The 24336-nt window shown below is 39.9% G+C and overlaps 1 protein-coding gene across 1 annotated transcript; it reads left to right on the forward strand.

Annotated features, from left to right (window-relative positions):
- Nucleotides 1–5212: 5212 nt before the first annotated feature.
- On the forward strand, nucleotides 5213–16096 carry epm2a (EPM2A glucan phosphatase, laforin). Its single transcript, XM_085372621.1, has 4 exons — nucleotides 5213–5570; nucleotides 6864–7038; nucleotides 12275–12519; nucleotides 13741–16096. The coding sequence occupies exons 1-4, from the start codon at nucleotides 5324–5326 to the stop codon at nucleotides 14022–14024; spliced, it is 951 nt and encodes a 316-aa protein (XP_085228747.1). The 5' UTR covers nucleotides 5213–5323; the 3' UTR covers nucleotides 14025–16096.
- The last annotated feature ends 8240 nt before the right edge of the window (nucleotides 16097–24336 follow it).

Raw genomic sequence — 24336 nt, forward strand, 5'->3', positions numbered from 1 at the left:
TGCCTGACAGAGAACATCACTGCATGAAGACTGCAGTCGATCCCCAACTTCTATTACACCTCAGCATTAAGTTAAGAGTATGAAAACTGCTACAGTATGAACTTTTTTTTCAATCATTATATATTTAACAACAACAGTTGTCTATAGGCACTTTTATATTGTAAAGAAGCGAGGGAGAAGTAGAGAAGTATGAACTTGATGAAAGACTAAATTTAGAAAGGGCAATAATATGGTGTCACTTGGTAGGGAGAGAAATAAATGGATCATAAAGAGAACCATAAATGGGGTGGGGTGGTATAGGGTGATGGGCTACAAGAGAAAGTAGACAAAAGGTAATTTGTGACAAATGCATGAGGAGTAAAGAAACGGGAGGTGCTCAAGCACATAGAAGCATAACTGTTATATTAAGTTTAATCAAAAAAGAAAGCTTGGTCTTAAAAGACATCGAAACCCAAAGTGAGAGCTGGTTCCATAGGAGAGGGATCTAATAGCTAAAAGGTCTGCCTGCCATTATTCTTTTGCAAACTCTGGCAAACAAATAAATTCTGGATTTAACTGGAAGCCAATGAGTAGAAGCTAATATGGGAGTCTCGGTGATGATGAGATGAGAGATGAGATAGCCTTTATTTGTCAGTTGCAGTTGCCCACAACCGAGATGACAGACCTAGCCAACCGTACATACAATACACAAACATCACATTGGGGAGACAGGTCAGGCTAGGTAGCAAGGGGGGAAAAAAAACATTGAAATGTGTAACACAGAATACAGGAATGCGCAGATATCAACACACCATAGCACAATAAACACAGACAAACAACATGGGAGAGTATTCCAGTGTGTACAGCTGATCTGGGACCGCTGCAGTCTTCGATTGCGCCTCCAGCTGATCCGGTGTCCACATCGGATGCGAGGTGAGCATGAGAGGAGGTGTTGGATCCGGGGTAGGGAGGGTGATAGCGGGGGCGTATCAGTGTACGTGTTTCGTGCGTGTCCATGTGGAGGGGTGATGAGTGAGTGCTTATCAGTGTATATGTATATGTGTGCGTGGCCATAGTTCAGCTGAGACAGTGTCCTTCGCCCTGGCAGGCTAAGTAAACAGTCTTCCAGCCAACCCAGGTGGCCTTGCATGGAATGGGAATGAACAGTCTAAACACAGTCGTTATCAGGGAGTTTTTGTTCGGCTCCAGCCTTGAGTCCACAGCTGGCGCTGAAGGGATAGCCGCATTATGATGGTGGTTTTTCGTTTATGCGAACAACTCATGAGAATTTCAAAGCTGTTCTTTGACACTGGACTCTTAATCTCCCGTTGGAGAGCAGCAAGCTTCTCCATGATGTTATCAAACTTGCGCTCCGTGGTCTTGTCATTCTTGTGCTCAAAGAGCAGATTCTGAGACGTCACGACCGCAGTGAGCGGCTCCAAGATGTGATCCAACTTTCGCTCAGAGGTCTTATTCTGAGTATTCACGGCAGCCATAAGCTTCTCCAAGATCTTAACCATGCTGCACTCAGTGAGCCCATTCTGAGAAGTCGCGCCTCGTTGCATCCTTTCAATCCTTCTCCAACCACTAAATGGTTCAGACAAATTTGGAGACTCTCCCAAATGTTTTGAGAGACAGTGGAGTTTGCAGGAATGGCTCGACATCTCTCTCAGAAGTGCACTAATGTATTAAGTTTTACATTTTATCAATTCATGATGCACAACCCTCACTAGCCCCTCCCCCCAAAAATCACCACCAAAGAAAAAAAAATAAAGCAACATAAATATATATACATATATTTGTTTTTTAATAATGGTTCTGGTCACAATCCTTACCTGAAACTCCATCAGCCATGGACACTTACTGCTTATTGTGAAAGCTTATTGTTTTCACTAATAAGCCCAGACATGAAGGTAAGACCAGATGTTTGGTATTTCTACAAACTGAGGTCCTTGATCAAAGGCCAAAACTCTGAAGTAGACAATGGCCAGATGTAACAAAAAGGTTTTGTAATTCAGGTTTTTAAAGATCATATCACTAAATCGGTTGACATTTTTTCATTACTTTGCAGGTTCTTGTGGGTCAGTGCGCTGAAGAGCAATTTGATGAGTTTGCCTTAAAGCAAATGATTAAGGAGTTTCTAGCCCAGCTGTCAAAACTCAGTGAAGCAATTACAGGAAGAAACTCTCAGCTTGAAGTACCCTCCACATATCTGAAGCTGATTAAAATAGAGATCAGCATAATTATTTAAGAAAGGCGTCAACTGGCACCACCAGGCTAACTTACATGGTAGGAGGTTAATTCATACATGCCTGACAAGGTATTTTCATGCTAGAACAGTTTTTTTGGTTGTAACCGAAAAGCTTATAGTGTTTTTATTTAGTAGTAACAGGATTATACACTTTTTTGAAACCTTACATTCATGTGGAAAGAAGAGCAACTGATTTGTGGTAGGTGGATTACTCTAATGTGGTATTGTCATGGCTGCGGAAGCAGACATGTGGAGTGGTGAGAGAAAGGACCCAAGTGCAGGCACTGATGAATGACTGACACGTGAGCTTTATTTACAGTGGGGGAAATGAAATACAAGCAAGTGCTGAACATGGCAGCGGCTAAACTAAAACAAAACCAAAACTGGGTGAAACTAAAATATGATACAAAGGAACAAAAGTCTGGGACTAGAAACCCAGGACATGAAACATAAAAACCTGAGACAGAGGAAGACACAGGGCTTAAATACACAGGCAGGACAACGAGCGATTGGGGAACAAGGTGGCAACAAAGCCAGGACAAATCACACATAACAAGACAAAGGATGCAAAGCAGAATACCCAGACTTAAGGAAAGGACTTTCAAAGTAAAACAGGAAGCACAAGACATTCGCAGACTCAGAGACCCAGACTTGACATGACTGACTGGATATGAAACATAGAACACAGGGAAGACACAGTTACTGAAACCAGGAGCTAGAACTACAAATATAAAATGAACAGAAAACCATCAGCAAAACCAAAGCCATGAATAACAAATAATAATGGTATATAACTTAAACACAAAAGCCATGACAGGTATAGTAAAAAACATGAACTCTCCAAAGGGATTGTGTTTAGAGTCTCTTGATTATACAAACTGATCCTTGCCACCAATTGCACGCATGTCCATATACTGCGGATGCTCACATTAGAGGAGTTGGTCACTTCTAAAGCACAGTATTAGAAATAGTCCATGTACAGCATATAGCATGCACGGTGGCAGTGTACAACAATTATTCAGCTTTAACTGATCAAATGGTGAACTGCATGTACGGATCATAATTTCATCCGGTCAGATGAGTGGCAAATTCTGTGCATGATGGCCTAAATTCTACCGACAAGAGAGCACATCCATAAGTCAAAAATGAGCAGATCTAATAAGGGAAAAACAAGTAATCTAACAAAATGAATACTATGTAAGTGCAGATTTTACACATGCTCAAGAGACGGCTAAAGAAGAATCAATACAGTTTATAAGGTTGACCCCCTTTATTTGAAATCGAAGCTAGTTGTGCAGTCTTAGAGGCAGCTGTTCTCTAGAGGCTGATAAAGGGCAGGATTCGTCTAGAAAAGTGCTGCTTTATTAAAATGCTTCTACTTTAAAAGATGTGTGTAGAAGAACACAAATCACCATTTAGGGTCGAGTCAGGTCCTGAGCATGCCTCTATTAATTAAGTTACTGTGCCTTGTGATTAATCCACACATTGCTGGTGTCGTTTTCTGCTGCAGGATTTGTTAAAGTTTCTGTTATTGCCTAATCTCTGAGTAGAAATGTGATTAAAACCCTGAAGCACTGCAAACCTATCGGCTCACTGCAACACAGAACTTGGCTGCCTAACACGCATCCTTGCTTTTCTTTGGATTCTCCTCCTTCTCGTGCACCACATTACTTCTACTCTGTATAAAACCAGCATTTTGTCATTGTTATTATTATTGTTATTATTACTGAGGACCAGAAATATTTGGATGTTAGCCCTATACATGCAGGGTGATTGTGAAGGATTAGAGGACAGAGCCCAAGTTTTGGCACTCGGCCACCCAAAGCAATTATGTGCTTGTTCTGGTAATACCTTCTCTCATTCCAAATAAATGAAAACGCCTGATGGCAACAATCACAACCACACCACACAGCTTAAGATGTTCTATTCTGTGTTAAAAAGGATCTTTTGTAGTAAATTATGGATGGCAAATTTAGTTCATTGTGTTTGTAGGATTTATTTAAATGCTATTTTGTTGCATTTGTTGCCTCTAGAAGCACTACATGTTTAAATGTAAGCACACAATAAATATCCACCAAAGTTGAAGGTCAACTTAATAATTTATGGATTAAAAATTGACAAAAAAAACCCCTGAGAACTTAGATACCATTACCAGTGTGGTGGTTTTGTCTACACATAAAATGTACTATATAAAAATGTTAAATATTGTGTCAAGTTTGACCTCTGGCTTGTTCTAGGTCAACAGCTGATCTGAAGGCCAAAGTGATGATAAAGCTACGTATAGCTATTTAAAACTACGTTTCTCACTGCCATTGTTCGTGTTGACAAACTACAAGCATAGAGGGAATCCTATTCTAAATAATGTTTTTAAATATCACATTACTTTGTGCTTTTTTTGTACCTGTTCTTTTGTTTTTAAAGCTGTACTTAAAATTCAAATGCCACAATTAGAAAATTATACTGGTATCTGGGTATTCTAAATATCACGTTATAGTTTGCAAAAAAAAATCATGTCACATTTGACCTCTGATCTCACTTTCGCACTTCACGTCTGCCTTTCTTTCAAATTCTAAAAATCTTTAGTTAAAAGTATTGTTTGCTGCCTACAGTAGTTAGAAATGCACTGTAATATAATATTATATAATAAACTCAAGTTATTGGTGTCCAGTTATTTATAAAGCAATAAATGTTATCCATCTGTCACGCTTCCTTTTTTATTGCACTACAGAAGTACGTTAAAAACAAAAAACAAAGAAAAGAAAATGAATGTATTGAAAATACAATACTTTTCCCTTAAGAGTAGATGCTGCCCACAGAGTAATGCGTTTTCTGAAGCGCAGTACTTTGAGCCGTCCAGTCTTACGTGGCTTCTGCAAGGTGCCCGATAATCCTGGCAGAGTGGGACCTCATTCTCTTTTTCTTGTCTTTGCTGCAAACTGAACTGTCCAACTACACCCGGTTATTTTTAGGCTACACCATACAGTCACACCGTCGCGAATGTAACGCAATAGCTGCTATAACATTATAAGCCATAATAACCCATAAGGTCGCCATACCATAATCGGCTGAACAGATTTAGGCAAGCCTGCGGTCATGTTATTTAGATTCGGCGTCATTCTCACTCCGGAGTCCTCGGAGGTCGACGTCTTTGTTTTGGGTTCGCGTGCTGAAATGGGGAACTGGGACCCGAACAGAGCGGTTCGGATGAAAGCCACACAGAAACTCCCGTCACCCGCAGAACCGTGTCTGTGGATCGGTGAGGTGCACCTGGCCGAGCCCCACAGAGACACACTGTGGTTCAAGTTCATCCAAAGAGTCAGAGGCACCTTTATCTGGGAAGGTACCTGTGCACTTCTGGTTTAATGCGCATCACATCTGGTTCACATGTAGACGGTTTTCCAGACGTCTCACAGATTTGCTGTAATTACTGTAAGGTTAGCGGGGAGAGACATAAATATGACTGCGCCATGTTTGGTTGCTATTGTGCAATGTTTTCATAGTGCCACATGATGGCGGTAAGTGACACTAAATGTTCAGTGGCTAACAAATTACATTGAATCTGCAAACCTAAAAAAGTTTAAAATTTCTGAAAAACATCCGAAAAAACTATTGAGTCTTTTAGTTTAAATTAACAGTTGAAATTCAGCATGTGAATATAACGGTTTACAGATAGAGTTCAGCATTTATACTTCATCATCTGCACCCAGGAATGAATGCACAGTAATGCAATACTGGATTCCTCTGAAAGTTTCTTTAACAGGTAGGATGGATAAATGGATATTTCTCATTTGAAATTAGTCATATGGTCCTACTGTTGGACACAGGGGCGTAATTTCCAGGGGGGTAAGGGGGGTTATGACCCCCCCAATAATCAGACCCAACCAATATACCCCCAAATAAAATTATGAATTATCTTGCATAAATAGGCTGTTGATTTTCTTTACGCATTTCAGGTATTACCAGCAAAATAGTTACATGTTTAATCATCTAGGAATTTATTTATTTATTTAGACATAGATCTTGACCCCCCCCCCCCCCCCAATGTTCAGCACAAAGTTACGCCGATGGTTGGACAGTTTATAACAAGGGTGTCAAACATAAGGCCCTGAGGCCAGAATCAGCCCCCGTCCCAGGGATTACTCCAATCTGCCACACTGGATAGCTTTAGAATATAAGAAGTTTTACAACTTCTCCTGTTGATAAAGAATTCCCCCCAGTGGCTATTTATAGTGCATCACAGAAATTAAGTTATTTAACAGTTAAATAACAGAAAAGTGCCTGTTTTTTGTTTGTTTTTTTACAATCACTATAGAAATGTATGCTTTTTACAGTGGGCCCAGAAAACTGAAACTCATTTCTATTTTTATGTAATTTGACATATTTTTGTCATACAGTTTAAATCATGCTGACACATTTCTTCTTCGTTTACTACAACACCATCTCTTTATCATGTAGAAAAACTGAGAAATACTGTTGAAATCTGTTTCTTATTTCAAGACATCTCAGCTAAATGTGTAGTTTAACCTCTTTACACTTTACACTCGAGATCTGGGCCGCATGTGACACACCGTGGAAAATCAGTTTGACGTCCCTGATTTATATGCATTAACGTGCTTGTCATCTTTGTCACCAGGAAGCGGGCCGAGCCATGACAGATGGTGTACATATGATGATAAGAATGTGGTGGATGGCGTGTACTGCCACCCGATCGGCCACTGGATAGAAGAAACGGGGCACACAGATGAGATGAGGCACACCACCAACTTTTACTTCAGTGTGGCTGGTCAGAAGGCCATGCATTTCTCCAGGTAATACAGTACATATACACGCTTTCTACATGATGTTCTAATCATAGGATAATTTGCAGTGTTATGCGTTCGTACACTTCTTAAAATTTCGGTATGTAAAGACAGTTTTTTGCACTTTTAGTAAGTAATTCTATGATGATCACAGTTCAGTGGGTTAGGAAAGGCTGGTTTTATTTTATTTATTTGTTTTGGTGATTGAGGTTTGTGATTTGTGATAGAAGGATAGCAGCGAGACTGAAAGGGAACATTTAAAGGATGGTAGTGAGACCTGCTGTGATGTATGGTTTAGAGATGGTCGCTCTGACAGATTGACAGGAGGCCAAGCTGGAGGTGGCAAAGACGAAGATACTAAGATTTTCATTAAGAGTGACCAGGATGGACAGAAGTCGAAATCAGTATATCAGAGGGTCAGCTCTGGTTAAGCAGTTTGAACACAAAGCTAGAGAGGCAAGGCTGAGGTGGTTTGGACGTGAGCAGACGAGGGATAGTGTGCGTATTGGACAAAGGATGGTGAATATGGGGCTGCCAATCTGGTGACAAAGAGGAAGAGCACAGATGTTGAAGTAAAGGCGAAGTATGCTAGCAATAAGGTCAGATGGACACAACTGGTCCATCTAATAAATAGCTCTTTAATCACCATTTTGCAACACATTTCCTTTACTCTGTGTTGCATCTTTTCTCTATAATTGTTACATCTGAGAAATCAACTGGAACAGCTTTGAAATTAATAATACATTTTATTTGTAAAGCACAAAAATGGGCATTTCTATTAAAATAACCCTCATGACTCAAGTGCAACGTCAAACTAAGATTAAGAAGCAATGTGATTCCACTGTAATTATATGGTTGACATAAAAACTAACGATATAAGTTGAGCTTAGAGTGACAAAAACTCTGAATCTATATTAGAAGATGGTCAAACAAAATTTAAAAAAACAAGCCTCACAATATGAATGGAGTGATTTAAAGAAGACACAGATGAGGCGATGCGTATTTCCTCAGGTCATTCCACTTCTGAGGAGCTCTAACCGCAAACACCTCCTTTGTCTTTAAGCATAAGGTGAGAACAGTTAACAGGTTCCTGTCTGAGAAGCTAAAGAACAAGCCTGTTGGATACTTTCATGGTTGTCAGTGGGTGACAGGTCTGGGCTGCAGGTAGGTTAGTTTAGCGCCCCAGACCCTTTTGATACGGAGCTTCCTTCTCTGAAAATGGTGTTATTGGGATGACAGCAAATGTTGATCCAACTATATACCTCATGAGGCAAAAGCCAGCTCAAGCCAGCAGTAAAGAAAAAAAAGGATAGCAAAGTCAATCTGGCAACCTAGTGGAAAATAGGGTGTAGTTTATAACTTAATAACCTGAGGTGTAGAGGTGCTAGTACGCACATCTTGTTACCCTCAGACAGAGCCTGAGAGTCACCTGTGGTCCATCTGCGTTTCAAACAAGTCTCACCTCACTGAAAGTAGCTCCATGTTTAATATACAGACGTGGGAATGATTTATATATTTGCTCTGCATACTCTCTGCAAGTAAGTGGATAAAAAAATCTTCTCAGAAATATAGAAGTATTCCTTTGGGGGGTTCTTTGTGATTTTTAGCCATTTGGACATTAATATATTCTTTACACCATGTCTAAAACTTCCAGATTGCTACTCGTGTTGTAGCCTGGAGTATATACAAATGGAGATCCACACCACCGCTCACTCCCAACACCACACTTCCTCTTCAGCCAGATACGCGCACACACATGCATAGACGTAATAATGAAATGCAATGATTTTTGAATCTTTTCTGCAATATTTGCCTAATAATGCTATAAAAATTAGTTAGCTCCTCTGGGGGGAATTAATATCTATATGATTGTTTCTTTGTTTCAGAATTAAGTTTTGGTAATGTTGCCTTCTTTTGTCGGTCTGCAGTTTTAAGAGAGACCAAAACAAGGCCAAAAAGAAGAAGGTGGGAGGTTCCTCTGCTGGAAACTGAGCCTTGGATATTATCACTATGTGGCATGTGTCTTAAAAATTATGCCTCCAAATAGTTACTTGAACAACCTTGAGAATTGCATCACCCTGTCTCCTTACACTTTTCTTACAGTTTTCAAACTTAAGCATATTCAGCAACGAGCCTTGTGCTTTCATCTGTATTGTCCATGAACGCCTAATTTCTTCTCCGTTCTGACACTAAAACGTCAGAGAAGATTTCTGCGAAGTACTTCAAGCATTAGTCGTGTCACCGTGTCCTTTCTTCCTGATAGTCATTGAGTTTAAAAACCTTCATTCTTTACAGGACAGACAAAGCCTGGTTCTCGTCTTTGTTTTTTAACCTTGCCGTTCCTCATTTAGTTATAACTCCTCTGTCACTTTTAAAATGATTACCCATAAAAAAGGTAGACCACTAGCAGTTGTATTATCACCTCCTTAACCTTGCTTGGGTTCTTAAGAGAGAGGAGATGGCATCGTTCAGAATTCATTTGGATTTCTAAGGCAATTCATACAGCGCTGGTTACTTGACTGATACGTTATTCTCTTGCATTGCTTACATTGGATTTCAAGATGGTTTAAAACTGTGAAAGTGAGAAAAGATGAACTTTTAAGTACAAGTGTATTGTTAAACATATGGATATTAAGAAAGTTAATCTCGTAGTGTTGTTACTATCCTTTCTTGGGTCAAATAAAGTGTAAAAATAAGATCCCAACACCTGTTGTCAGAACATTTTCTGTCTTCATAGGTCAGTGTTAAGCCTCTTAACACTGACCTATGAATCATTCAACCATAAAAAGGGAACCTAACTCAGGGGATGAACCAGTCCTGTATGTCTCCTTCCAAAATCTAAGGAAACTGGATTAGAAAATGATGAAAAAAACAAGTGGAAGACCTACAAAATTTAAAAAAAAAACCCAAAAAAAACCCCCCTGATGAACAGTATCTGAAAGTCATGTATTAAGAAAAATCCAGCACAGACCTGTCAAAGGCCCTAAGAAATGCACAAGGGCCAACAGTTGATCTATCTACTGTTAACTGAAGGCTTCTTAAAGATGGTCTTAATAGAAGGGTGGCCATCAAGACAGGAAAATGACGTTAAAGCTGAGATATGGCAAATTACAGTCAATGGCAACAGGTCCCGTGGAGTGATGGATCCAAATGTGAAATGGTTTTCTTTGTTGGTTGTTGGGAATCTTATCAACATTGATGGAATTATGAATGCAGAAAACTACCATCAGATTTTTATCCATCATACAATATCATCTGGAAAGCATCTAATGAGCAGCAGCTTCATTTTTCAGCATGAAAATGATCCCAACCACACTGCCAATGCAGTAAAAGCATAGCTGGGTAGAAAGAGACCCAAAAAAAGACTATCAGCCATGGATTGGCCTCCCCAGAGCCTGCATCTCCACATAACTGGAACAGTCTTGAATCATCTTGACAGAGAATGGAATAAAAGGCTGCCACATCCATAAAATCCAAACTCTGTTTCTGCCTTATATGCTGTATTTCCACGTATGTTTAGCATTTCAATAAATCTCCGCAATCATTTCCCACCGTATGTTCATGTTTCAATGAGCGCTACATATTGGTCTTAACTGGCAGAGATCAAGTAGTTACCGGTGCATGCCCTCCATTTGTAAGGCACAGACTCGGTGCCATGGCATACCAGGCACTTCAGAAATTAGCCCCAGACCCCTGAGGCAGCAAGCACATAACTTGCATAAGAATGAGCTGGCTTGGCTTGTGCCATCAGGTTTTAATTTGTGTCCAAAGACCTTACAAGGCTTATGTCAAGGACCTGTGTTCAATAGGAAGCACTGTGCCTTTGTATCTTCCCTGTTAATAGCTTTTTTAATTAGTCTCTCAGACCTTGCATCCATATAGCCCAAAGTGTTACACACACTCTGCAGTAAGTCATTATAACATTCGCAGGGAGACCACTCACTTTGTAGCTGGTAAGTCATCTATCAAGCTCATATTTAGAGAGAAGGCCCAAGGCTTACTCAGCCTTTTTTTATGATGTTTATCATTTTTATTTCAACAGATTGAGACATTTGTTTTTCAGTTTGATTCACAACTAAAGACCAGAGACAAAAAAGGCATCTTTCTCATAAGATAGGATATTACTGCACTTCTAAGTGTATGAGCTCATGAAAAGGAAAAAAATAAACTCTTAGAATCGTCCAGTGCATCTTTTGTTTCCATTTTAAAATAAACTAGTAGGAAAAAATGCTACACACATTCGAAAGGTAACAAGAAATCAGGTTACGGTTACACACAACTTGTTGTTTTTCGGTTTATATTGGCTGCTTGGTTCATATAATAAGAGTCCTTCCATCCATCCATTTTCTTAACCACTTATCAAGGGTCATAGGAGGGCTCCAGCCTATCTCAGCAATTGTCAACTGGTAACCAGTCCAACACGGGGATGATAGAGAGGGGCAATTTATGCATTTAGAATTTAGAATTTGTACCATAACCAGTACTATGGGAGGAAGGCACAGTGGAAACAACAAGACTCCACACAATTCATCCACATATGACATATCACTAAACTGTGATATGATGAGGTTTGTGGGGAGGGAAAAACAGAGGTGAAGTTAAGCTCCAGATACTTCCACTGCAGAGCTGCTCTGGGACATCAGGTATTAAAGGCGTCGCCTTTGTTTTGCCTGTCAGGTCCTAGTCGCTGACTTTATGCATGCTAATGAACACCAGTGGAGTCTGCCTCAAACCAGAGTGGTCGGGAAGAAAATTAGGGGGATGAGGGGGTCAATAAAGCATCACTGCTATGAGGAACAGTGTGAAGAAGGTAAGACAATGACACATAAGTGAACCACTTTTGCTTACTGTTGACCTATAATGGTCAGCTTTGTTCTGATAGCTCTGTCATCATTGCTTTGCTTATAGGAGCACCTTGAAAGTCCTAGCTATTTCGCTGTCCATCAGCCTCTGTGTTACCTATTTTATTTGTTACCCACTGAGAGTTTTAGGCTCTCTTTATGGATTTTAAATGTGTTTTCACATTTCATTCTTCTTTATTCTTTATTATGCATATTATATACTTGATAAACACATAGTTAGAGACTGTGACACTTGAAAGTTTTTTAATGGATGGTCTGGCTGGTAGGATCTAAAAAAAATTGAGATGAAAATGCCTTGTTAGAAGGTTAGAACATTTAGCACATAATCATCACTTTAACATACAAGTAAATAATCAGTGTACACGTCTTTTTATTGACCCCAGGGTGCTGCCACGTATTTGGCTGGGCAGCTGCCCTCGACAGGTGGAACACGTGACAGTAAAGATGAAGTATGAACTGGGAATCACTGCAGTGATGAACTTCCAGACAGAGTGGGATGTGGTGAACAATTCCTACGGCTGCCGGCGTAACCCCGACGAAACCATGACCCCAGAGACCATGATGCATTTGTACAGAGACTGTGGCCTTGTGTATGTGTGGCTGCCCACACCGGACATGAGCACTGAGGGTAAGGACGATTTTCTGGTCATACAAGGTTGAAGAAAAAGCCCTTTTTAATTCCTAGTAGAACCTCTTAAGTGTGTTTAACCCCATTAAAACATTATGAACTTAGAGCTATTCAAAGGTTCAACATGAGACTGGGAATTCTGTTCGGAGGGTAAAGCCCGATGGACAGTAATAGAAAAACAAATTGAAGATGTCCAGAAAAAAAAAGTTTTATAGTCTAGGTTTAATCCATGTGTGAGAAAAGCAGGCCCTATGCCTTTGATCAATTTAATTTGGACATTCATCAAGACAGAAATGCCCATTTGATAGCAATTCTTCCACAGATGACTGAGAGTGTGAGTACGGGATGAGAACAGCCTGTATCAGCAATTATATTCCATCAGCAATTACACAGAGCAGGATATTATAAAAGGAACCATTCATTACAAATAAAGATGCAGATTTGTTTGAGTGCAGTGGGACAAAAACTGTACCTGTGGCCTGCAAGTAGAAAAGATGCTGGTTTGTTCTGTGAGGTCATTTTTATCCCATGATGAATTATTTCCAATATGATGGGAGCGGTCTGTCCCAGGATCTATTCATATGGAATAAGTGATCACTGTATGCTTGGATGAGGGCGAAAATGACCTCAAAGTCATCACATTCCTACCTAATTGAACACCAATGACGGATTTTCAGCATTTCGGTATGTTTCTTTATGACCATCATCAAAACATCAAATGAGAGACTATCTTTTGGAAAAATGGCCATCTATCCCTCCATTAGAGTTGCAAGCACACTGGAACTGTTCTGGCACGATGCTGTGGCCAAACACTTTAATAGCAAATTTTGTTGGGTTTTTTTTTTTCCATTTATTACCAATCTCGTTGGCCAGAAACTTTAAAAAACACATTTGAGCTATGGGAATGCATTCAGTCTTTCTTACCTATAGTAATTACAGCTACAGGTAACTGCCCCCAGCAAATTCACTGTTTATTTCTGTTTGAGTAATGTCAGTATAAAAACCACAGCCTGCAGCACAGGAGCATTACTGAGCTCGAAAAAATGTAAAGATTTAATCCATCAGGAATTAACTGACCTGTTGCTGCATGCCACAGACTGCAGTACAGACAGAAATTATGGAGAGGGGAAGAGGTTTCAGTCCTTTAATTGAAATAAGTAGGATAAGAAAAATACACAAATACTCAGTATCTCTTTTATGAGTTGCCGTCTTCTTCTGCAGGCCGGATCAGGATGCTTCCTCAGGCTGTATTCTTGCTTCATGGTCTCCTAGAGAATGGCCACACAGTCTATGTCCACTGTAACGCTGGAGTGGGGAGGTCGACTGCAGCTGTGTGTGGCCTGCTCATGTATGTCCTCGGGTGGACCCTGAGGAAGGTGCAGTACTTTGTAGCAGCAAGGAGACCAGCAGTGTACATCGATGAGGAAGCTTTAGTCAAAGCTGAGGCAGACTTCCTTCAAAAGTTTGGCCGGCTGCGCTCATCTATGTCTGACCCTGAAACATGAGATCCGAGTGGCTTTGTGCTTGAAATCTGAAGCTGAATCCTTTGGACTTTCTGAGAAATAAAATGATTGAAAACTCAAAACAATTCTTGATGTGCAAAATTTTAAAAATTAAAATCTGTATCTCGACTTTAATCCAATGTATCACTTCAGCCCAAGTATCTGAGAGTGTTCTGGCAGCAGAAATGTCAATCAATCCAACTGGTGTGTGAGCTTTTAAAAGCTGGGGTAGGCAGCATGTTTTTGGCGTCACTGGGCAAATAATCCCATCTAGGCTTTCGGCGTATTGTATTTTAAATGTTCTTAAGAGGTACTCGACTCCTGCTCCTCCACTGGGCTCTTTTTTCAGGCTTCAAAAACATCTAGTCTGTTATGGGACCTTAAAAAAAAGCAGAAAGGTTATAAAGTCTTAATAGGAATCAAAGTGTGGCAGTTCAGTGGGTACTTTTTATACCACTGACTAATCTTCTGCTGTATGAATATCGTGCATACACCCATGCTCATCTGGTTGGAGGGGATTGGAGAGAGATGACAGCTGCAGGAGGAGATGTGGCTTTTAAAAAAAAATCTGGCTCCCCCTCATTCAGGGCCTTAACTCAGCCTTTAAAAATATACACATGTCCACATGGGTGCTTGTAAAGGCCTTTTCTTTTAATGCTTTTCGAAGTTTTAATGAACAAACAAAGCTGATGTTTTGAGCAAACATTAGGTTCTCTTTTAAAAGTTTACTGCAACTAAATCGCAGGAACTATGCAGGTTGATATTTCTCATTTCCTGCGTGCAGGAAATAGGTCAATTATTAAGAGAAACATACATTTTCTGTGTTGTTTTGTGTTTGTTTGTTTTTTTTGTCATTTCTGAGAATCTCTTCTTTCTTTTCAGAAAGGAAATTTGTAATTTCCCAGGTTTTAGAGATGGAACTTAATGCTGCATGAAAATGACTCTGTGCCAAAGCTACAAATGAAAATTTAAAACTAATATATCAATAATGTCTCTCCCTGTGTGTATGAGAGGAACTCAGCTCTCGGGCATCAAAGAATATAGCTCGTTCTCTCTCTCACTCTGAGCGCTTGATAGCATTTCATGTTTTATTTACCTGACAGATGCTCTTCCAATCATCTGCTGAATAAGAAAAAACATCTCTTCTAGACCGTTTTAATGCATACATAACAGCCCATTAAGACACGGAGCATTATTTGTTGTCATTTCTGAACATTTGACTACACTGTTATTGTGACGATGCTGCATTTGCTTTTCTTCAGAAGATGTTTTTGTTAAGAAAATTAGTGAATTAGAATATCAAAGATTTCTTCCCTCTAGCACAAATCTGTATACTTTTTTTATTAGCTTCTGTGAGTCTCTGCAGAAGGCAGCACCATTATGAGGGGATCAGCGGGGATGGGTGGGTGGATAGAGCTAAGCACCTGTGCTATTCAAAGTGAATCATCACGGTTTTCTAAAGATCTAAAAATATTCACAAAACTGAACATGAAGGAAAATGCTTTTCTATATTTATTTTCAGTTTTTTTGTTTTCTAAGGTATCAACATTGATTTGACAGAAAATCATGTGTTATGTTTGTGTGCATCTTATTGTATGAACAGTATATTAGTAGTGTTGGGCTTGCCGTGTCTTAGATATCAAAGTAGCTGATAAACATGCTGTAATTATTGAAATGGATTACTGTCAATGATTGATCACAAAGCATCTGAACCCCATATGATTTGCTGTTGCATGAAGTTGCATTCAAATTCAAGTGCAGAGACGACTTGCAACTGACACAGAACATTTAAAAAATGAAAGAAAAAAACCCCGCCAGTGCACCAACACTTGTGTTGTGTCTATTATTTTGCCCTGCAATAGCTGTGCATGGCATCAGCTTGTATATACTCTCTTTGCTCGGTCTTCTAGATCCACTTCATGCTGAAAGTGTCACAGATCATTGCTTTTCATTTCCTTCTGCAGTTTACCCTCTGTTTTTTATGCCTTCATGAATCAACTGAGACCGACAATGTCTTCTATTTTATCTTTACTGTAAATTGAAACATTAATAATAAAACTGAGCAGTCATTTAGAAGTAACATCATCTTAGAGTTTGAGCCACATTGCGCTTTATGCTGTTTGTCATTTTTCTGTCCTCTGCTTTTCTCTCTTTCTCGTCACTCCAATTAGCAGCAGCAGGTGGCCCTCCCACCCTGAGCGTGGTTCTGTGTGAAACTCTTCCCCCCCCCCACCCACTGTTGCAAAGAGCTTATTCATTTAGATGGATAGTTTCCATCTCTAATGTTGTAGGGTCTTGACTTCACAGTATACAACGCCTCAAAATGACTTTTGCAGCCATTTAGTGTTGGGTTCAAATGTTCAGACACATCTAAGCATTCACATCTCCCCCCTGTGAGTAAGCTCTTGGCTTGGTGTTGATAATGCATTGGTGTAAAAGGTGGATAGCGTTCACTGACTTCAATTAAAATCTAACAGAGTACACTTTGTACTTCAGTGCAGTCCCCAGCATTCATGTTCACTATGTAAACTAAATAAAAAAGGATTTACTATATGATGCTAAACTGTGAAAAATAATGAGCACCAACACAGTTTTAACCTTGTAAACTTGAATTAAGCATTAAAGGATACAGTTAATCTTAAGTATACCCCCCACAGCTTCAAAAGGCCAGGCAGATCAGCGGATGGGCCCGTATTTAAACTAATTGGACACACATTATAATATTTTGACTTTTAACAGCCAAAACTGAATTTCTTCACATCCTAAGTTTTCTACACATCGAAGACTTTCACAACTGGTGAAATCTAATTAGTTGGAGAAAACGCCACATTCTGAAATAGGAGAAATGCCTGTAAGATGAAAACAAAATATCTTAGCTGTGCTCAGGTACTTTGAAATGATCTTCCCAGCTGTGAAGACTGAATCCCATCATTGTTTGCATGGACGCTGAATCCCAGCAGTGTATCAAAGAGAGAAATTACCCCGATATCTCTTGTAATGCCGGAAGGATCCAAATCAGAACTTCAGACAACTTTCACAACACACCCCTGCAGCGAGTTATAAAACATCCACCTAAACTGTAGACAGATATTAAAGACTATAGACTGATCCTGTAATTTTCTCAATGACCTGAGCTGTGCCACAGGTGAAAAAAGAAATTAAACTGGAAAAGATTAAGTGTTAAATTCAATACTTTATAACAGCTCGAAATCAGGCTGTTTCAGATCAGTTCAATAGTTCTAATTCATTGTGAATTTTGAAAAGGGCAATCCATGACTTGAGACGCAGTACTGATTGAGTGCAGGCACAGTTTACGCCTCTGGTCAAATACACTGATATCAGCTACAACATTAAAACTACCCACCTAATGTGTGGTCAAAACAGCTTGGATCCACAAGGATACATTCAGGTCAGTCAGGGGTTTGCTCCAGGATGCTGGTAACAGAGTTGGGGTCTTGGTTTGTTTGGGCAAATCCTGTAGGTGTTTGATCATACTGGTTTCTGGTGAGTTTTGATGCACTATGCTTCTTGTCACGCCATGGTTTTGAAATAACTATAACTGACATGGTTCAAATTATGCAAAGAAGATGACAGAGCAGACTAAATCTATCACATTCTAACACATAAATGTCACAACTTATAGGGAAATAGTTATTAAAAAACCTTTTACACCAAAAAGTACTGAATCTAAAGAAATCCTCCTTTAAAGTATATTTTTAAAAATTGATGTTATTGAAGTATAATCAGCATACAATCGAGTCAAAGCTTTTTTAATGCTAAGAGAAAATAATTAATAAAAACTATACAAAAAATGTACATGAGACAGCCGAGACAGTTCCTTTGAGGCACTTCAGAGTTCACAATTAGTTGAATAACTTCCATTTATGATCACCAATTCACTCTAACTGATAACCCAAATATCAATCTTGAATAGTACAGACTAAGAAAAACTATAACATTTTATAATTTTAAAAAGATGTATATATCCAACTGTGGATGTTTGCATGGCAAAAGGTAAATAGGATCAGAAGCAAAATTATCACACACTTCCAAACAAAAACTATGATACAGAGCACTGAGCCACACCGTCCATGGGCGCCCCCATTTTGGGTGTTGTGGATGGGAAAGAGTTGTTGAAGCTAAACTGAGACGCAATCAGCAGGCAGAAATATGGCTTCCTGCTGAGAAAGAGCACTATAGGTTCAATGTTTATGTTGAGAGTGTTGATGGAGTTGCACTGTTCCTTCTAGAAAGGCCAATCCATGGTTGATTATGATCATTCAGACAGAGATCTTTATCAATCATTGACAGATAGTGATAGTGGTTAGACATTTTTGAGATGGTGTTGGAAAATATGATGGATCAAAATCAGAAAGTCTTGTCAGGTCTTTGCTTGATTTTTCCCCGTTTCTCATCTGCTGTAGATATCTTTTTAGGCCTGCAACTTCTTCTTTTGTACTCTTCTTGTCTAGTTTCCTCAAAATTTTTAAGGACACTTTACACACCATGCTCATGTGTAAGTTTTCAGATTTTTGCACAGTACTGTAGATTAAACACAAATCAAGTTCTACATTCAAAGACAAATGTTTGTCACTTTCCAAAGATTTTATAACAAGGCTGTTTTCAGTAACGTGCCAGACACTCATACCATATCTTAAAAGGGATAATTAAAAGTCTCCTAATTCTTGCTTTTGTGTTTCTTAGATATGATGAGCACAGTTATTTTCCATATTTAAATATAAATGTTATTATCAAATAGAAATAAGCTGAATTTGTTTTTTCCAATAATACTTTGGTTCTTATATTTTGAATGTGAACTTTGTCCTTTGAAAAAGTACACGATTCATTTTCAGTGCAGTTCTATTAGGTTGAATGTTCACATAAAGCCACAAATGATTTATATTCATTGCATCAGTGTGGGTACCCCTAGTAAATTTACTTAATATATTCCTAGTCCATCATTTGCATGGTCTGGGCTCCATTTTCTTGAGAAAAATCCAGCAATGAAGAATTTGGTATTCACTTTCCCCCAGGCAGAAGTCCAACAACCCTGGCAGATGTTTGTCAAGTTCACACTTTGCAAAAGCCAGCTCAAAGTTCAGTTCATGCAGAATGAAATGAACCAAGTCATGTTCAGAGTTACAACACATCACAACAAATGCCCAGCTGTGGGAAGGGGAGGGGGGGTATACAATGTAGTTTGCACGGACCCCGTGTGCTTCTGTGCATGACTGACAATGTTAGGGCATGTTCCTAATGAGACACTGGATGGTGTCCTAGAGATCTCCTGCCAGATCTGGACCAGGGCATCACTGAGCTCTTGGACAGTCTGAGGTGCAACCTGGCGATGTCGGATGGAGCAGAAACATGAAGTCCCAGAGGTGTTCTATTGGATTTAGGTCAGGTGACCTCCTGTCAGTGGTATCAATGCCTCCCTCCTCCAGAAATTGCCTGCATATTGACAAAGGAATCCATTGTCTATACATTTCAACAAATGTAGGAAGATGTCATTTTAATGCCTAATAGCAGTCAGGGTGCTGTTGCTTTGCCTGTAGAGGTCTGTGCATCACTTCATGTATATCCCTCCCCAGACCATCGCTGAAACCACTATCAAACCGGCCATACCGATTGATGTTACAAACAGCATAATGTTCTCTACAGCTTCTCCAGACACTTTCACGTCTGTCACGTGTGCTCCGGGTGAACCACTGGATGCCAGTGGTAGACGTGATAATTCTGGTGTTCCATGGTAAATGCAAATCAAGCTCCACTGTGCTGGCACCTGACATACTCTGGCACACTGGAGGATGTTGGGCCAAATGTCTCTGATTGTTTGGTCAGAGACATTCAAACCAGTGGCCTGCTGGAGGTCATTGTGCAGAGTTCTGGCACTGCTCTTCCTGTTCCTTCATGCACAAAAGAGCAGATATTAATCCTGCTGACGGGTTAAGGATCTTCTGTTCAGTGTTCCTAAAATAAAAGTCTCCTGTAACGCTTTTATGTCAGGAAGACACAGCAAACCCTCTGGCGTTGGCATGCATTGCTGTGTCATCCTGGAGGAGCTGGACCACTGTAGTTTACAGGTATCGCCTCGTGCTACTAGTAGTGACACTATCATAACAGTCAAAAAAGATGAGAAGGGAAAAAATGGGGAAAAATGTCAGTGGCCCACACTTTTAAAACCATTCCTGTTTTTTGATGTCTCATTGTTAATTTCATTAGTACAAAAAGTAGCTGAAACTGATTAACAACCTCCTCTCTTACTTAACCAACCAGATCAATATCCCAGACATTTAATTGACTTGATGCAATACCCTGATTTAGTGGGTGTCCCTTTAATAGTTTTGGGCAGTGTATAAACTTCTGACTGAATAAATTGAATGGTTGCTTTTGAAATTCATGCTTCAGTGGCTGGAAGCTTCCTTAGTTGGATTTTTAAAAGCTTTGGTTTAAGAAATGCAGCTTTGTATGTGAAGTTTGACAAGGCTATTCTTTGTCTGACAAAGAATTCTCTCATTACACACCTATCTAGAGTTATTTAAAGTAATGGCACCAAACTTTTGTTCGCTGTTGCTCGACTGCAAAGAATCTTTTAATTTATAGGCACAAGTTGATGGAATATTAGTGACTAGAATCCCAGCCTCCATTTATGATACTCGGGCGTTGCATTCAGTTTGAGCACCTTACTGTTCATCAGAAAGAAAGGAAGGGTGGTAGGTGACGTAAAATGAGGAATGGAAGAAGTAAGTCATTTGCTTTGATAAGTTCTCCCCATAATCAGTCACCATGTTACTGTAGTCACTCGCTTTCTGTAAAATCCATTCTTGCTGTCAATACCCCTGTTGTTCTTGCGGTCTGTTACACTGCCGCTGCCATTGATCAGTGTCAGCTGGACAGATTGCGATGTGAACATGTAAAAGGGAAACAAAGCTGTTGTGCCATAATGGAAAACAAAAAGAATGGTGTGTCACAGAAAAACAAAAAAAAGGGGGGGGGAATGAGTGATTGAGTTGTGTGTGGTGCACAACGCTGACCAAATACTGGTGTTTATATATGTACTCTGTCATGAAATGTTGCAGGAATATGTCAAATTCTGCAGGTTTATATAGATGAGACGCCATTTGTCATGCTCAGAAAAGACTGACAGCTCTTCACAGGTAGACACTACGTTTATCGACCTTGGACTTGGCTGATAGAGATGTTTCCCGAGTCAATAAATCCCATCTGTTACCTGCAGCTCCACTCTGAGTCACAAACCCGCCTGGGACCTGAATTTCAATCTCTTTTAATATATCTTTTTTCTTACACAGAAAATCAAACAAACAACATTTTACTGTGGTAGTACTTTCACGCTGTAACTCTGTGGTTGCGTGTGTTTTTGAAAGAAGATCTCATCCCGTCCCTCTGAACCTGGTGACTGTTATGACAGGACCAGGAGCTCACAATGTTCACTACGACCCAGCCTTGTAGGAAACACTTACTTGTGTCCAAATTGTTAAGGTCTTTCGCATTTTTGGTCTCCTTTTGATTTTAAGATGCTACTGAGTTTGAGGAGGATGAAAAAGGAAAGGAGAGACATTGTTTTCCAAGAGCTTCTGCTCAATATAGAGGACATTCTGCAGCTGCAAGGACAAGAACTAAATTGCTCTATTAAAACCTCCTTTGCTATGAGAAAGTGACAAATGGTGCACCTCAACTATTCTTCAGAGGTTACGCAGCTCTAGAGATAGGTCACAGGCCACAGAAAATTAAAAGGGGAGGTTTTGAACAAACAGTCTGAACTATGTCTCTCATTTCCTGCTGCTTTTTGTTGCTTAACCTTGTTTTCTTGTTTCACGTGCTCTACTTCCTGCCCTCATGTGTTTTCCATCCCTGAGATTGCTCTCCCAACACTGCCCCTTTGTCTGAGGTCAGAGGGGCCATTGATCAGGACCTGAAAAGAAGGAAGCAGAAGAAAAATCTCACAACTGGTATTGACAAAAGAGCTATGGACCATCACAACTGAAAAAAGAATGTCATGGTCGCTGCACCACTCTGAAAATAAATATGAATGAATTTATTGTAGGTCTTCAAGCACAGCATTATGGTCAACTTATGTCTCACATCAATGATCAGCTGCTGGTAACAAAACATGATGGTAGCAAAAGAAACTAGTTCCCTGAAAAGAGTCGCCAACTCATGAACTGGAGTGAATCATTTGAAATGTTTTTTTGCAGTGTGATTAGAAGGAAACACAGAAATGAGCTGCAGCCAGACGAGCTATTTTTCAAACAGCATTGGTCTGCACTACACCCCAGGTGCTTGCAACAACCTACTTCTTCACCCTACCTCCTTGCCCATTCTAGTGATTTTAAATTTATTTCGGTCAGGTTTTAAAAGTACATTAGGCACAATAGGTTTGGTAAGGCCCCAGAGTGCTGTAAATGACAAACAGATTTGTAGTTATATAGCACCTTATTACTCTATTTGAGTACCCAGAGCATTTTTTTTAAATCTCAAAAAAGTAGAAGCCTTTACTGTTCACATCAACTCAGTGGATAGAAACATAAAGTTCACTGGGAAGATACAAAGGATAATAGTTTGCCATTTTTTGACTGTGCTGTAGACACTGAGTGCACAAGCTGTACATCTGCCTCTAAAGGATAAAGGTCACTCTGTCGAGGATGTCAATGTTCACATTTTGGACAGAGAAGACAGTTTTAACGGAGGAGTAAAAGAAGCCATCTATCTCCAATGTGAACGACCGTCTTTAAACAGAGGGGGTTGCTTACAACACCATGTCTGCCACCTATATTTCAGTTTTGAGCTCCCTTCCCATGTGCCTCAATGCCCACTCACGTCTTGCGTCAGTTGATCCCAATAAGTCACATATAGGGTAAGGCAGGGTCTCCCAATGGTTTCACCTGAAACCTCTGCTGATAATGACCCGCACCCCTTTTCACACCTTGGTTCACGTGGCGAGGTACATGATCAAAAGTGGGTCAATTATACACTTAAGGGACACCTCCCACTAGAGCTTAAAGACTCTGGACTCGCCACCATTTGTTCTTAGAACCAAGGAAGCTTATTGGACTTCAAGAAACTCAGTTTAGTCGCTTTTCTTTCCGAACTCCTTAGAGTACCATGACCTGGATGACCGAGACCCTACACCAGGGGTGGGCAATTCCAGGCCCCGAGGACCGGTGTCCGGCAGGTTTTAGATCACACCTTGGGTCAACACACCTGAATCACAAGATTAGTTCGTTACCGGGCCTCTGGAGAACTGTAGGAGCTAATTTAGCCATTTAAATCAGCTGTGTTGGTTCAAGGACACATCTAAAACCTGCAGGGACACCGGCCCTCGAGGCCTGGAGTTGCCCACCCCTGGCCTACACAGACATTTGACCTCAAAGACTTTTTCTATCTCTAAGCTCTTTTAACCTGACATTCACACACACTTCACGGTGGATGCATCAGGGGCAACTGATGTTCAGGTTCAGTATCTAGCCCAAAGCATACTTTAACATGCAGACTAGACGAGGCACTTATTGAACCACAAACCTTCCAATTAGTAAATGACTTTCTCTACCTCCTGAGCCACTCCTGCCACACTCATTGCAAGCAGCAGGGCAACAGCTCAGGAAAACGGTTTTCGTAAAGGAAAATTTGGACATCCTAAAAAAAAAAGGTCTGTGAAAAAAGTGAAAAAAAGATTTATCCAGGTACCTCAGGTAACTAATTGCTGGAAAGAGGCATGTATTTGTTATTTGTTTCTCGTTTCCTGTTTTGAATTCTTAATTTAGATATTTAGATATAGTTTGAGTTCCTGTTCAGGTTTTATGTTTCATATACTTGATTTTATTTCTGGATTATTTTGTGGTGATATTAAGCCCTTGTTTTTTAGTATTTACTTGTTACTTCTTACTCTAACTTGGTCTCTAATGGTTGCTTTTATAATTGGTAGTTGTTGTCTTCATCTTCACTTTGTTTCCTTGTGTTGCCTCATTCTGTTTATGCCTGTTCCCCTTTGTTCCCTTGTCTCGTAGATGTTTAGTGTTGCATTTACGTCTTCCTTTATTACTTGCTGTCTTAATTTGAATGGCTGTTCTCTTCAGTGTCCTGGGTTTTTATTTCTGTCTGTCCTCCCCCGATTCCCTGATTATTTTCAACTTTTGTGTTCATTGGTGTTTCTCCTCTTAGCGGATGATTTGATGCCCTTGAGTTGTGGATGCTCTTGTTACAAGATATTTAGAGAATCTTTTTTTCAGCACCCAATGCATAGCATCTCTTGTGTAATGGTTGTGTATTTTCTGTGCCTTTGAGATCAGTCTGAATA

Source organism: Diplotaxodon limnothrissa, linkage group LG15 (assembly GCF_057381915.1).
Source record: "Diplotaxodon limnothrissa isolate DT_005_m linkage group LG15, D_limnothrissa_male_GT1.1, whole genome shotgun sequence".
NCBI classification, from domain to species: domain Eukaryota; kingdom Metazoa; phylum Chordata; class Actinopteri; order Cichliformes; family Cichlidae; genus Diplotaxodon; species Diplotaxodon limnothrissa.